This window comes from Argiope bruennichi, chromosome 1 (assembly GCF_947563725.1).
Source record: "Argiope bruennichi chromosome 1, qqArgBrue1.1, whole genome shotgun sequence".
Classification (NCBI taxonomy): domain Eukaryota; kingdom Metazoa; phylum Arthropoda; class Arachnida; order Araneae; family Araneidae; genus Argiope; species Argiope bruennichi.
Window position 1 is genome coordinate 113,677,279 of NC_079151.1, and position 17,408 is coordinate 113,694,686.

At 25.9% G+C, this 17,408-nt stretch overlaps 1 protein-coding gene across 1 annotated transcript in view; it reads left to right on the forward strand.

The window, feature by feature from the left end:
* The first annotated feature begins 2,368 nt into the window (after nucleotides 1-2,368).
* LOC129968940 (uncharacterized) overlaps nucleotides 2,369-17,408 on the forward strand; it is a 104,962-nt gene continuing 89,922 nt past the window's right edge. Inside the window, exon 1 of the mRNA XM_056083307.1 lies at nucleotides 2,369-2,578. Within this exon, the coding sequence (XP_055939282.1) occupies nucleotides 2,488-2,578 (91 nt within the window). The 5' untranslated portion in view covers nucleotides 2,369-2,487. The remainder of the gene's footprint in view (nucleotides 2,579-17,408) is intronic.

Here is a 17,408-nt window from a genome sequence, read left to right on the forward strand (position 1 = left end):
GTTTTTTTTTGTAATTAAAAATAATTAAAATCTAAAATTTGTGTTATTTGTATTTCCTTATTCTTCAGAGAGATTGGCTGAAAAATAGTTAAGAAGAAGTAAATTAAATATTTTCTGGTAATCTAAGTTTGTTAGATTATCAAAAGTTTCAGAACTATGTTGGAAGCTAATCGATTCATTAAATTATGATTCTCTGTTAATAATGCTTTTTGGTATTAAATTTAAGAATAAATTATTTTCTCCAATCCACATATTTTAATCATTAATTAAAAAGGAAAAAGTTTTAAATAATTAAAATAAAAAATATTTCTATTTTATAGTATATTAACCCTTTAAAGTGCCATTTTTTTCTAGTCATATTATGTTAAAATATTTTTAGGCTTGAAATTAGAATAAGAAAAGGGATTCATTTAGCTTATTAGATAAATTTAATTTGACAAATTAATTAATATAGTTAATTAATAATTAAGTAACAAATCAAGACACATCATTTTGTCTGAGATAAAGAACTGAAGCATCTAAGTTTCTGTCTTTCTAAAAAAATTTGTCAGAACTAACGCCAACCTACATAATTTCATACAAAGATTGATTAATTTGGCGGGAAGCATACTTCCCACGGCCCTAGAAAGGGTAAAGGTATTATCAAAAACTATTTATTTTTCGTTTAGGAATCAGAAATAGTTATTATCTAAATATTTGTGTTAATTAAAAAAATGTATGGATTTAACACAATTTATAAGATGGATATCGATTTTCGTATTTATGAAATGAATATTGTGTAATAACCTAACTATATGAAATTAGAATGACTTTCTAAATAATTAGTTATTTGATAATTTTTATTTGGAATTCTTTCCTTTTTAACTCCCCCCCCCGTCTTTTTCTGTTAAATAAAATGCATTTATAAACAAATTATCTTGCAAATTACTTTGCATACGAAAAAATGAAAAGGAATTTGAAAAAGAATTCTGACATTATTAGGAAACTTAATGATTTCGAAAGAAAAAAAATCTTGGTTTCAATTTTTATCTCTCTTATTGGCAAACAAGATACCTTTTAATTGAGTTCAAATATTTCAAAATTGTTCAAAATTGGACAAATAATTATTTTTTGGGTCACATTTCACTAAGCAGACACAATTTACTAATTTGATTTCTGAATTTATAAAACATTTAAAGAAACCATTTCATTATTAACTGTTAAAATTTCAAATAAAAAAATCGAGAGGCAAAAATTGTCATTTATTTAAATTATCTTAATAATCAGTGGTAAATAAAAATGTTTATACATAATTTAAATAAATAGATATAAATATTTACAAACAAATTTTAAAACTTTTTTCAATAACATTTCCGCGTTTTTGCTCCACATTTATTAAGTAAATGTAAAGTAAAAACACGGAAATTGAAAGTAGTTGAAAACTCTTTTATTTCTAAAATATTATATATTAAACTAACTAAACTAAAAAACATTAAAATAATATGTACTATTAAATACATTTTAAAACTTTTGGCAAATTGCAATATTATAATATAATATAAGGGTTATTTACTGGATGACTTTAAATAAATAAAATTGTCTGTTATTTGCCACTGTTTTATTTTCAATCTGAAACCAATTCTATGTTGAATACAAAAAAAAAAAAAAATCATCTTTTACAAGAACACGAGCAAACATTTATAGAGCTTAAAAAAATTCTTAAAATGTATTTTTATTTGATTTTATTTTGTTTAAATTCGTCGTTAAAAATTATCATTCGAAAGATTTAGTTTTGTAAGAGCGAAACTTTTAAATATGTCCTTTTTATATGCGTCAGTAACGAAGATCAATGAATATTCAAACAACGTACAACAAATGTAATCCAAAAAAACTAAAATTTCAACACCCTATTCACAGATCATTATACAGAATTAGGACAAAATTTAACAAAGAAAATTAAATATCCTAGCACCTCAGTTTTTCATCCATTAGTAAACACCAGAAAAAAAATCTGTCAAAAATCGTACACACGCGACCAGCTTCCTGAAACCGAGTAATATTTCCGGATTACATACCAATGCTAGGCTACTCGTAATAACTCTTTAACAAAAGCAGGCGAAAGCAAAAAACAATGAAACCTCAAGTGAGTTAAAACATCCTATTGTTAATCACAAACCCCAGAAGGTTTTAAAAACTGAAGGACTTTTTCTTTGTACCTTCTGTTCAAAAGATGAACCTTCGAAAAAAACAATGAAATAACAAAAGAGGAGCGTCAAAGCATAGTTCCCACGGTAGTTTGCTTGTCCTTCGATAGATGGCTCTGGCATCGACCGGTACCGTTATGTCAAAGGGTTTCGGTTTCTTCTGATTTCAGTCCGTTCCACTGGCTTCGGACTGTTCACACTGCTGTGCGATGTAATAAGGAGCCTGTTGGTGTAGGTTTGTTTACATAGTTTTTTTCTAAAGCAAGTTTTGGACTGTTACAAGAAATTTTTTTCGGTGTTGGAAATGATCACTTTCTTTGCCATGGAGAATTTCCGGACGAAATCGAGTCTCGGGACTTTGTTTCTTTTAGGATTTCCAGTCGTTTTTCTTTTGGGTAAGCACTTGATTTAAATTTTATTATATCTTTATTATAAAAAAAGGAGATGACTTCTTGAAAAGTTAAATTTTAAATAAGCAACATTTATGCTCTTTTTTAAAAATTTTTACTATACAACTGGTTTGTAAATATTTTTATTTGCATATTTTCATTTAGTATTTTTTAAATACAAAGCAAAACAAGGAATTTTAACTGTGTTTTCAAATATTGAAAAAAATGGGAATTGAAAAATGATTCCTTTAATTACAATTAACAATTATTTCAATTTAAATAGGTGTTATTTTTTTATATTATATAGTTCCTATAAATATAGATACTGCATTTTATTTGTAAGTTTATTCATTCTGCATTGTACATAAGGCATTTTTCTATTGTTTTCAGAAACAAATAAAATCAAAGTAATTCAATTCCAAATAAAAAAAGTACTGTTATTGATGAAACCGCTTAATATTTAAAATAGAGGCATAAATATAAAATTAAAGCTTCAATTACATAAATACAAAAAAAGATAAGAATTTAGTAAACAAAACGTTTTTTTAAATTATCATAAAAACTTCACTTATATATCATACATGTAATTCACTCACGAATTAAATTCTCTCAAACTCTAAACTGCATTAAAACTCCGATGTAGAAAACTTGGAAAGAATATGTTCTTTTCTTTTTATTGCTTGAACAATTAAAAAAAAATTTAAAAGCTATCCTTTTTTTAAGAAAAAGAAACTATCAACATAACATTTAGAATGTACATAGTATAGCGGGAGATTTAAATATCCTTTCAAAACAAAGACTGACTGTGAGCGCGAAACGTAAGGGGGCGCTAGTGCATCTCTCTGGATCCTTGGGATCTTCTGCTTAAAATGTTTTCTCAACAAGGATTCAGAATAATTTCTTATTTAAAATTTTTTCCCTGAAATATTGAGAAATTGAAACTATGTTGCGTTATTAAATTTTACAAACAGCTCGGATCCCAGTTTTTTTCGTATTCTAAAAACAAGAAGCATTTCTGAAAATTCAATGACACAAAGAATAAAAGAATTCTCCTTTTTACTCCTTCCGTTAGATAATGCATGAACACAAATATTTACAATCAGGAAAAGTAATTAGCGGGGGTTTTTTTTCGCTTCGATAATTACCTTCATTTAACGTCATGGGCGACAAATGACGGAAAAACCTGTTCCTTCTCTATCACCGTTAACATACACAGACATTTCGCGACATACGATCTAGTTTAGGAAAACAATACCTTAAAATTAGGATCGTGTTTGCAACACGTGTCAACCAAATTATCATTTCTTTTTTGAATTATTTTTTTTAAAAATATAGAATATCTGCAATATTTGTGAAGAATCTATAAAAAAGAAATTAGAATTTTTCTTAGTTAAAGATAATTTTTATTTCAAATTTTTCTAAAAGTTTGTATATTCTAAATAAATAAATATTCTAGAAATTTTAATTATTTTCTCATACATTAAGGTCTTTTTTAATATAATTTTTGTCCTTTTCATAAAGATTTTATGTATGTATTTTTTCAGAAAAGGTTTATAGTACAAATAATATTTGAATTTCATATGATAATATAACAAAACTATAAAAAAATATTTTTTTTTTAGATAAAGCTTTTAACTTTTATTTATCGATGAATTTTCTATGAGATAATATAAAACAAACAATCATTTTTAGACTTCACAAATAATTTTTAACAGAATAATATAATTAAGATAAAATGAATGATAGAGAAAGTAAAATGAAATTATTTTTAAATTATATTTCTAGTCTATTTTTATATCATAATTTGGCATATAAAGGATTCCATAAATATACCAATGGAATTCAAAATTTATTTTCGTCGGTACAGCTTCATAGAGATTTTTTTTACGCGTTTCTAATAGTTTATTAGAATTTGCTGGGCATTTAATGAAAATATTTCACACAACCTCTGAATTATTTCTAAAAGGATTATTAACTATTATATTTAGAAACAGAAATACTGTTGTGCAAATAAGAAAAACTGAAATAAATTTCAGAAATAATGCTATTTTGAAATGGCATCGAATTCCATTAAACTTTGTTTATAACAAATCATGGTTGGAATATCAATAAAAATTCTAGAGAAAGAAAAAAATTTAACCATTAACAATCTATTTCCTTACATTATTCTGGGAATACTTTATATGTTTTAAAACAGGTACAGAGAAGTAAAAGTTCTCTTTTAGATGTTTTTTAACTACTTAAGATATTCAATCCATCCTTTAAAAAACTATTTAAATGCACCAAACATAACTATCAAAGATTTTTTTAAAAAATTAAAGATAAGCTTTTGATATCTTACTTACTGAAAATAAATCTTTTATCTTATCGGTAAATCTTTCAAAAAAATGGTTAAGTACTATTTTTCCTGCTCTTAATATTTCTTGAAAACTAAATGCATTCCTAGATATTTTTAAATGGTAATAAATGATAACTGAAGCTGATACGAATTCGCAATAGATTTCATTTACAGATTTATTGTTAATAAATCCGGAAAATAAAGCCAAAATAAAGGGATAAAGAGCCCAGACTTTTCTGTTTCCACAATAAAATAAAAAGTGATGAAACCAACAATTACATCCACGAAATCTATAAAAATAATTTCGTTTACTTATCTAGAAATATCTTTACTAGCACGACCTGACACTGCAAGGAACAATAAAAAAGAGCAGTAGAACTCAGAATCTAGATCTTTAAAATATCGAACAAAAGCTTTTCAAAAAAATAAGCGAACCAGAAGTAATTCCGTGCGGATACTTTACTACACAGCAATAAGGTCAAGTGTGGCTGTTGCCAAACAGCAATCCGCAAGCAATGAATGAAAAATTCCCGAGAAAAGAAAAGATAAAGTGCAACGGGCAATCGCCCCTGGCTAGTTGGCCAACAAAATATTTCGGTCTTTAAAATCAATCCGATTAAAAAGTTGAAAAGAACGAAAACCATTCACCCCGTTAACGAAAATAAGGATTACTGGCAAGAAAGTTTTTTTTTTACCCTTTTCCATCCAATCTGTTCGAATCTTCTTAATTCCTTTGTTCTTGTACGTGACTGATAAGGAGAAAGTGGTGGAAAAGAATGCCCTTAAAAAAGAAGTTCAATTAATTAGGTTTTCCAGGTGTGCAGAGGATAGGTTCATTGGAATACGTTGCCTTCATTTCGAAGATCAAAATCCGATATTGGACTGATTAATGAGATCAATTCTACGATCATTGTTTCAATTTTAAAAACTTAGTTTCGGATCATTATCTGTTTTCTGGCTGAATAGCCTGATGTATTCTATAACATTATCAGTGGCTTGTGTTGTATTTAATTTGAAACAAATGCAACACACTTTTTGTAACTAATTTCTAGTCTGTTTAATTGGTATTTAAGCTTCTGAATTGTAATTTATTTTTTAATGTTTATTTAAATGCAAAATTTATAAATATGTTTAAATTCTTTTCAATGAACTAATTGCTATAATTATATTAAAAAATTAACGCTATAACAGTATAATTTGAATGAAATGACTTTCAGAAATCGACTAAGGATAGATAATAGACAAAAGAAATATAGAATTTGAAAAATTGTACTTTATTATTTGTTTTTGAAAGCTGATGTTTTATCATTTTTGAAACTTTATTTTTTTATATTGCTTATATCAGGTTTTCTCAATTTTATATGTTCCAAATAATCATTTAAAGTTTAAATCTTGTTTCAATGCAAAAAGATGTACTTGGAAAAGAAACATTAATTTCTATAAATTAAATTTTTTTGGTTATAAATAATATATACAGTAAATTAGAAGAATAATTAGTGTAAAAACAATCCTAGGACAATTTATTGCTATTAGAATAAGTATTAAAGACTTATGTGTTTATTTAAGCATCAAATTACACCAAATACCGTTCCTACCCGTCAAGCAAGTCCCTTTACAAGTTGGAAATCATTTGCTTTCATTTAATATTTTCTTTGAAAAAGAGAAAGGGCGTATTTTGTCTGGCAAATTTACCAAAAAATTGATATGAAAATTTGAAAAAATTTACTTTAAATTTGCATCAAGCAATGAGTATCGTTTAATCATATTATTTTGAATCAGGTAGTAACAGCATAGTTTTGTGTTTGTTGAGTTATAAGAGTTAAATATGAAATAAACGTTGTGTAATATAATCACGTAATATGATACGTAAATATGAATAAACGAGTTATAAATGCTCTGTGTGAACTTTGTGTACCGACGATCGCACCAGGACAATTTATTTTCTGAAATTATATATTATGAATGTTTACTTTCAAAACATTAATAATCCTCTAAGGAATTAGTATTTTTCATCTGAAATAAGAAATGCTTTATCTTTCTTACTATGTTTTAACTTAACTTTCTTGTTGTAAGGATTACGATAAATACATTTCTTTTCCTGAAAAATATACCTAAAAATTAATATAATTATTTTATGTCATCCGAATAGAAAAGCCTTCATATTTCAGATCATCCTCTTTAACTGTAAAAAAATTTCAAAATGAATTTTTGACTACATTTTAAATTAGGTGCGCTTATTTTGAATTATATCATTTGATATTATTCGAAATATTATTTATTTTAGTTATTCCCATCAGTTTTTATAAAATGATATATATATATATATATATATATATATATATATATATATATATATATATATATATATATATATATAATATTGGAAATGAAAATAAATCTATATTCCGAGGAGGAAAGGGTATCACTTATTTATTTCGACTTCTTTTATTAATATTAATGCCCTAAAATACATTTTTTGGGGAATTAACTTCTAAGCGAAAATTTCACTTCCGTTTCTATCAATTTTATTTTAGGTTCAATTTTAATTATTTAACTACTTTTTTTTCTGAACACAATGGTTAATGCAATCAAGACAGACGAAGGCAAGATAAATAAATAGCATATTATCAGGTTGTGTTCTTTGTGACCACCACGATTCTCTTTCTGTCATTTCAATTTTTTAAAAAAATCAGAGAAAAGAAAAGCAGATGCAAATGTATAAATTCAGTTTCTTTCCTAGATAAGAGTCCTTCCATAAATCATTTTAATTCTTTATTTTAGATATCTTTTCGATAAACGTATCCGTTTTGAAATGTCGAATCTTTAACCATGCAATGAACGAAATATCTAACAAAAATAATATAGAATTATAAATTTTAAGCCTCGCATTATTATTTAAAATCAGCGCAGGTGGTTTGAGTACCTTCTCATTACGGAGCGTATAAACAGCACTTTGCAGCGGGAAAGTGCACGCGAAAATGCATTCTAGAAGAATTGGTGCGTGCGCAAGTGGAGCAGCGGGTTCAGTGATTTATCCCTGCCTTTCGCCGGCGAAATGGAACACTCGAACCCGAATGACATCATCGGAGATTTTTGCATATTAGATGTATTTTTCTATGATTAAGATTTGTAGTGGAAATAATATGCTCCTCCTTTTGTTTGCTTAAAATTATAGAGTGAATGTTTTGTTCCAAAAACGATAAATTATTCGATGACTTGTTTATGTTTTGCAATACGTTTAGCAAACAAATCGCCTGCTTATTCACTGCATGTAAACTCATTTTATTAAAGAAAAATTTGTATTCCACTATTTGAAATATTTTCAATTGAATGAATGCATTTTTCCTGGAAATAATATGATTAATCAATAATTATTAATACTAACCGGTAATATTGATTTATAGATTTTTTATTTTTTTATTAATTGGTAGTATTCAATTAATCATATTGATTTTAACAAAAATAAACATGAATTTGTTTGCTTTTTTCACATTTTTGCCTAAATTGGTATTCATTCTATATTCAGTCGCCGAAACACGAGAAAAGTTACTGCCAGATTTTCGAAGTAAAATTAGTTAATTATAGTAATAACTTGAAATTAAGCAAGATTGTAATGTTTTTCAGTACATCTTCAGTAAATATTATCCCCAAAAATGGCTTTTAACTCTATCTTAAAATTCAGAAGCTTGCCTTCTTAATGTTATGAATGTTTTAAAAAATTTCTATAATTTTTAATATTTTTTATTTAAATTTAATGCACAGCCTGTAAAAATATTTTTACTGTTTTGATGAAATTCGAGCTAATTTTATTGTTCCATCGAATCTTTTATTATCGTATTTTTTGCTAATGTTAAAATTAAGATTGAAAAAAATTATTTCTTGATGATAAACTTTGAAATGCGTCTGCATTCATTTCATCATATATATATATATATATATATATATATATATATATATATATATATATATATATATATATATATATATATATATACAGGGTGTTTATAAAGTCCTGGACCCATTTTGATGTTTAATAACTCATAAAATAATAAAGATAGATTTAAATTATTAACATAAATGGTTAAATAGACTCAAAAAGTTTCATGACCCTTGTCAATGAACTTCCACGTGTGCCCACTTCGTCGCACGGAGAATATCAAGTCGATAGTCAATTTCACGCCAGGTAGCGACAAGCATGTCGGCATCCACAGAGCCATTTGCGCACATTATGGCGATAAACAACGCCCGAAACATGAAAGGATGCTTCATCGGAGAACATTATGCTCTTCAGAAAATCAGCAGCATCTTCTATCCTTCTTAGCATATCTGTTGCAAAGGCCATCCTCCTAGGCCTATCGTTCGGTTCCAAAACTTGAACAATTTGAACTTTGTATGCATGCAGTCTTAATTTTTTCTTAATAACCTTGTACTCCGTCGAAATTGGCATATCCAATTCTGTTGCCGCTGATCTCACAGATATTCTAGGATTGTGTAAAAATGTCTCTCTGACACGCTCAACATCAAAATCACTTGTGCAAGGACGTCTGGAACGTTTCTTATCTTTGATACTTCCAATTTCTAGAAAATTCTTTTTCCACCGCAAGATGCTGTTTTTGGATGGAGGATCTTTTTGGTAAATTCTTCGGAAATTTCTCTGTGCTTGCACGATCGATTTCATTTCTATGAACCACCATAAAATCTGTGCTTTCTCTTGTGGTGTATGCATTTTCCTTAATATCCGCTCGAATAAAACATCACATACAAAAGTACTAGATAGAACAAACACATCAAAAGTAAACATAACATTGCAATAGTTGCCAAAAACAAAAGAGAGAAAAATGCAATTAATAAGCAGACAATATTTAGAAAAGTACAGATATTTAGACTGGAAAATGAAATTATCTGAAATTAACCACACGCGCAGACGATATTTACAAAAGTAAAAATATTCAAACCTGAAAAGGAAAATATATGAGTTATTCCATCAATAAATGCCATAAGTTTGTTTATATCTTTATTATTTTATGAGTTATTAAACATCAAAATGGGTCCGGGATTTTATAAACACCATGTATATATATATATATATTTAAATTTACAAGCACATTAATTTATAGTTAGTTTATTCCATTCAATTGATATTTTTCAGTCTTATCAAGTAATGAGGTGAAACTGTAATTAAATGCATTCCATACTAACAGTTTAACAAGTAGAAAATATACTATTCCGGATCGTTATAAAAAAAAATCATTGTAAGAATCTTCCAATAAGATATATTGAAAGATTTTCTTTCTTACAAGAACAGTTTCAAAAAAGTTCTTATAATACAATAAAAATATTATAGTTCATGTGTCAGACGTGTCAATAAGCAATCGAATTTCTGGCAATATATAAGCATTAAAATAATTTCGTGCGAGTAGAAAAATTTAATCAAAACTTTAAACTCATTATTTTTATTATAAGATTAATCTTTAACTGTACATTTGCTCAACCAGTGTTAATAGAAATTCCGCATTTAACTGATACACTTAAGTACATGCTTGGAGAATGCATACACAAATTTTTTATGTCATAAAATATCATGTTTGAATGAACATTATAAGTAGTATTCATTTAAAATACTATCACATATATATCATTTTTTGTATTATCATGTATACTATTCATTGTAAAAAGAACGACAATATATACACTTTCTTAAACATTTGTTATTACCTACTTGTAATGCCTGTTCAAAATGGCCACAAAGTGCAAATCATAAAAATGTAGAAATAATTCTAAGCTAAACAGCAAACGCAAGTAATTGTGTGATTCCTCTTTAGCAAGAAATACTCTATAAAATAATAAATTGTTGTCTGATATTCAAATAAGTATTACTGAAATTGAAATTCCATCTGGATAGAGAAAAGAGGGATCATTTTAAAAGAAAACTATAAATTTCATTAAAAAATAATTGTGAAAGAACAGCAAAAGAACTTATATACAATCAAATGAAACAAATTACTGGTTAAAAAATAATCTGTTTAAATGTTAATTTGGTAAGCTTTATATTTTTGTTTGCATTATGAACTTAGTGAACATTTATTTTAATTATAAACTTAGTGAAGTTTCCTTGATCACTTTGTTATCATTGTAATAACTGCTCTAAAGCATATCTGTCCTCTATTAAAAATTCAAGTTTTATATCTGTAAATAATCAATCCATTTATTTATTGCCTTATCATTGATTTTAAATTATCATTCAGCCTGCAAAGCACTAGACTAATAATCGAATCAATTCGTTACTTCCAAGGGCAGATATTAATTTTAATGCGTTATCTGTTTGTCAATTACATGTTTCTATATATATAAAAAAATGCTTTTTTCCTGGCTCTGCATCATGATACTTAAATTTGCTTTTTATTTTATAGTAATTTCGGAAAATAGATGGTATTAAAGTAATTAAGGAATATTAACATAATTTAGTTCCTTTCATTACCATTCAAAATTGATAAATGGAAGATGACAGAAAATTAATTATTTAAAATGCAATAAAAACATTTTTAAAAATATTATTGATCAAAGCAAATGTAAATTAAAGTTAATTATCGATTTAAAAAAACAAGTTTTTAAAGGAAAAAGTATTTGATGGAAATACTCATCAAATTTTTTTTCAAAAATTGTATTTTTTTTTTTTTTTTTTTTTTTTAAATTTTGAAGTAAGGTTTATGGATTTCTTATTATCTATAATAAAAAACTGAACCATCATATCATTTGAAAATTTTTTTATTCATGTAAATTTTTTTCTGTTATTAATAATTTTTATTAAATATTTTTATTGCTTATTTGCACCAGTTTTATTTACTTTTTCTAATCATTTTACTTAAATATTTAAAACTTCCAATCTTCAATGTCTATGTCCTCGAAGAATCAATAAATCTTTTTAAAATAAATTAATAAGTAAAACAGCGCACCTTACTTCAAGGTAACGAATTCATATAATTTTGATCCATCTTTAACTATCGATTATTAAAGATCATTTAAAACGATTCATATAAGAGATAGAAAATAAAAAAGAAAGTCTCAACTACAGTTATAAAAAGGAAAAAAATTTACGACCGCATACATTGGCGTCAGCGAAAGAAAAAAAAAATTCACTATCTCGCAGAGCTCGATTAGCATTTTTTTTTTTTTTTTTTCCATCTCTCTCTCTTTTAAACTTTCACATTTTACTTTCGAGGAAGAAATAAAATTCCGCTGCCAAACGATTTGCATAGACATTCGTGATCCGACCGTTGAATTCGAATAAAAACCGCTAAATTTCTGTTATTTAAGGCGTCGTTCGCTTAAAGGAGGAAAACGTGCTACATCTAGATCAAGGACGTTGGGTCTGTCTTTGTCGTGTGTTGCACCTCGTTGGGGGCTACTTCACATGTTTGCCTTGAAGTTGACATTTTTTACCCGATTAAAATTCGATGGGATGCACGAAGTGGAACGCTTTTCAATATGTAGTAACATATTTAGCGGTGCAAACTCGATTCGATGCACGAAAACAAAAGGTCATTGTTTTTGAATATTTAATCTGGTAACATTTAAAACTTTATAGTTAACGTAATTGTGTTAGGTGCTATAACATAAAGAATTACGGATTTGGCACGTACAAATTTACTTATAAAACTATAGAAATGCGAATGTTGAATGCACGTATGAAGGAATTTGAATGGTTAAAGAAAATGTATTGCTACTATAAAAACCATTCACTACATCGAACAACTGAAAATTTGAATTCCATACTTAAACAACTTGTGGAGATTTAGAATTCTTAAAGCTTAGAAGTTGCCAATCATAACTTGTTTCCAATATTCTTTTAAAATAATAATAAATTTGTGGTAATTATCATTATTCTAAAAGAAAAACTGAGACTTCGAGGAAAAAAAGATAATTTATAGTTTTCATGTGTTACATGTATAAATATTAATTTTTTTTCTTTATTTCAAGATGAATATTAATTAGAATTAGTTTAATAAACTTTTCTGTTTAAGAAATTTCCTTCTGCTGCATAGAGATAATATCAAAGTAAAATTAAGAAATATTGGCGAGAAAACATAATTTTTTCGGGAGAAAAGAAAGAATGAAGAAAATTCAATTTTTTTCAGGCAATGGAAATTTTATTATATAAAATTATAGTCTATTTGAAAAAAATAATTAAACAGCAAAACAAATCTGACATTTTCATAATTTTTTTCTTTTCTTTTTCCTTTTTCAAGATTTTTTTAACTTTAGTGAAATTATATTAAAAATAAACTGTCATTATTTTTTTAAAATACAAATTAATCTTTATTTTTAGAATTTTTCTGTTTTTTATAAATAACTGTAATAATAACCTGTATAATAAACTCTAAAATTTTTAGTAAATATAGCAAGTATTCGATTAAGTCCGAAATAAAGAATTTTTCATGTTGTATTTAAATATAAGTATGGTTAAAATACTTGTTGTATGTTAAAATATAATAGTAGTTAATTTCATGAAAATAATTATAGCACATTAAATATTATAAATTTGCATTGAAAATTCTTTTAAAAATAATGATATAGCAAATTCCGAAAAACTATATTTAAAATACATACTGAAACAGTGCAACTTTGTTAATAAAAAAAATTACCTGTCTTGCATACGCGGTATTTTTATTGTAAAATGCAAATTTTATGGAGCGTTTTCTTCTTACGCTTTTATTTTTTTCATGACGATTACCTGTGAAACGGATTATCTATAATTCTGTTTCTGTAAGTAAATCCCTAGAATATTATTCATTGTATTCAATTTGAATGTTTTATAATTCTGTATCAGCTCTAAGAAATAAATTTATATTCAAAATTCTTTTAAAAATAATGATTCTGAAAAACCTTATTGAAAATACATATTGATACAGTGCAAATAAAAAGCTTACCTATCTTGCATACATGGACTAAACCATTTTTGGCATAGTTTTATTGTAGAGTACCAATTTTATGAAACGTTTTCTTATTACACTTTTTGTTTTATCATGACGATTACCTGTGAGAGGAATTATCATTAATTCTGTTTCTGTAAGTGAATTCCAAGTATAATAATAATTGTATTCAGTTTGAGTGTTTTATAGTTCTGTATTAACTGAAAAAAAATAAATAAATTTATATTCAAATTTTTTTAAATAATAATGATATAGAAAAAGTTAAAAAATCATATTTAAAATGCATATTGATATAATGCAGCTTTGTTTATTAAAAAAAAAACTTATTTATCTTGCACACGTGGACAAACGATTTTTGACACAGTTTTATTGCAGAATACAAATTGTATAGGACATTTTCTTGTTACACTTTTCTTTTTATTCATGACGATTACCTGTGAAAGGAATTATCATTAATCTGTTTCTGTCAGTAAATCCCTAGGTTTTATTCATTGTATTCAGTTTGAGAGTTTTATAGTGCTGTATCAGCTGTTAGAAAGGAACAGTGAGGCGTAAACTTCCTGTCCATCTGTCATACCTTGTTAATGATTCTCTTGATTGCTCTCGCAGTAAGAAAACAAAATAAAGTGGGCTAATATGGTCGGTTACCAGGTTAACGGCGTTCTTTACCCGAACAAGAAAAGCGATACGAACAAGAGTCTTTGACAAGGTAATAGACGCCCAGACGTCATAAATTAACGTAAATTAAATATTCGTATTGGTATTCGCACAGAATAAAGAGAAAAGAATGTTGTCATTGAATCTTACTTGAAATAAAATGATTAAGCAACATTGATCTTTATGACCTGTTCTAGCCCACGGAATGTTTAATGAATTATGCTTAAGTTCATTAATAAACATTTTATTTTTAATTATTTTTTAATAATTAGATCATATTGAATATAATTCGAGGTTAAGTTAATACTAGAATTCTAATGAGTTTAAAATAAAAATGCATTCAAATCGATTATAAATTTTATCTGAATTTTCTATGTTAAGTCACCTGTTAAATTAGTATGAGTCAAACATAAAATTTTATTTTTATTGTACAGGCTTACTGAATTTAAATAAACCTTTTATTCATTTCAATTTACTCAGTGAAATGATACTTCAAGCAATTTTTTTCCTAAACTCATTATTTATATCATTTTAAATTCTTGTACCCCAAAAATATATCTAATAATATCAAAAATATTAATAACGTTAGAAAAAAGTACAATTTTATAGATTCCTTTGTTGAGTTTTGAAAATGAAAATGTGGTAAGATCAATCTGTTTGTTAATTATCGTTCATAATTTCTTGTTGATAAACCATTTGTGAAGTTTTAAAGATAATTTAGTATTTTCTATGCAAAAGCAAAATTCACTTTTAAATCGATATTAGTACATCATTTGCTTGTTAAAATAATTGAAATTTTCAAAGACCTTGTGCCTCTTGGAAATACTTTGATGCAAGAATTATTTAATAACTTAATAGTAATTATTTTAAATAATAATTATAAATTTCAGATTTCACTATCCAAGTCCCTTTTCATTATTTAATTATATACTATCCAGAATTTTATATTAAGAAAATAGAGCATTTTCAAAATAATATAAGAAATATTATTTAAATATTAATATAATACAAAAAAATATTTAAAATAATATAAATAAAAAGTAATATAACATGATATGAAAATAATATAATTAAAATTATTTTAAATTCAAACTTCATTACGATTTAAAATAAATAAGAAGGATTATTACAAATCAGAAAATCTATTTCTATTTTGGATGATGAAGGTATAGCTATAAAGCTGTTAAAAAACCATAACTGGCTTCAAAATAAACATCCATTTTTAATCAGAAAATTTAAAATGGATTTATTTCCTCAAGTTCATTTTTAGATTGTTAACTGTATTTTTTTTAGATTGTCGAATTTTTTTAAGTAAAATAAATTGTTACTTTTTTCATTTTTCGAGCAATTTTAAAAGCAAATTCAACCCACAATTATTATAAAGATTGTTTGACATTTTACTTGCATGTCAAGAAATTTTGATAATAAAAGGCAATGAGAATGCATTATCGGTTTCTCAATCAAGGCTTACTTTCTTTAACCCATTACCTTTAACTTTCAACTTTGATTTCACGTTGTAGAACTTTCAGTTTTGAGTTTTTTAACCGAATAATCATCAGTGCGATGAAGTGAAACTGGAACAATTTCCAGTGTGGGAAACCACAAGCAACATGTGATGACTGGCGAAGAGGCGATTAGTTGTCTCAAAACAAAGAATTTACTTCTTCTCGCCCTAGTATGTTTTCAAATGCACAAATCTCCCAGACCGTTAAAAAGCTATTAATTTTTTTCTGTGTTTTCGTTGCCATCAATAAAGAAGATTTCAAAACTTGTAAAACTAGACCTTTCTAAAGTGGAGAAACCAAAAGTTTTTAACATTTGTAGCAAAAAGGAGTAAACAATTAAATAGTTTAAAACAATTTGAATTTTAACAAAATTAACTTTTACATAACAAACATAATTGTTTATTTTGTTTAGATACGTAAACAAAATTAAACCATATTTTAAGTCACAGAGAACCACATCTCTGCGATTTATGCAAAAAAAGCATAGAGAAGTAGATGTGTCTTTCTCTGTGAAAAAAGGTTTCTTTTTTTTTTACGAATGCTGATATATTTGATGCCATATTAAAAAAATATTTTTGAAATTAAATGTGTACACATTCGGAATAATAATTTAAAGAAAATTAAGAATAATAATCGAAGTTTTTAAAAAAAATCATATTTCATAATTCGACTGTATTTGTTTTGTTTGCAGATATATGTACTACACAAAATTTACAATTGATGTTTTTTTTTCTTTTTAACTAATCCCGTTTGATTAAATAATTTTCTTTATGAAAAGTCATATGGAATAAAGCTAATATGGAGGACTTACTTGGAAGAGATGGAAAATGCCATATGTTTTTGCATAACCTGCAAACGATAATTATTTATATATTTAATTCTATAACGAATGTAGGTGAAATCACTTACAAACTGCTTTTTTTTCAGTTAATCTTTTCTTTGTTTATAAAACAAAGTTTCAATTTAAGCTTTTTGGCAACACTGTCTGAAAATAAATATCGTTTGTTCTAATTTCAGGAAAATATCTATCACAAATAAAGTTTCTTCTATTATTTTTAATGAAGTTTTGCGATTAATAAATTAAGATCTTTTAAATTCGTCCACTACTTTTCGTACCAAATGAAAGAAACAGAAGACTCAATCAAGGAAAAATGTGAAAGGAAATCAAAATGAACTTTCAGGTAAATTCAATATCTATTAATAAGAATTATTCAAATATGGACGAATATAAAATATATTTTCATGTATATGAAATAAATTTGATTGAAAAAGTACTTAATACATTTAATATGTTTATATATATTGCAACAATTTGGTAATATATTTTATAATTCATAGATAATTTTTAATCATTAAACAATTAATATTTATGTTAAAGTTTTTAATTTTTAGATCTAAATTTTTTA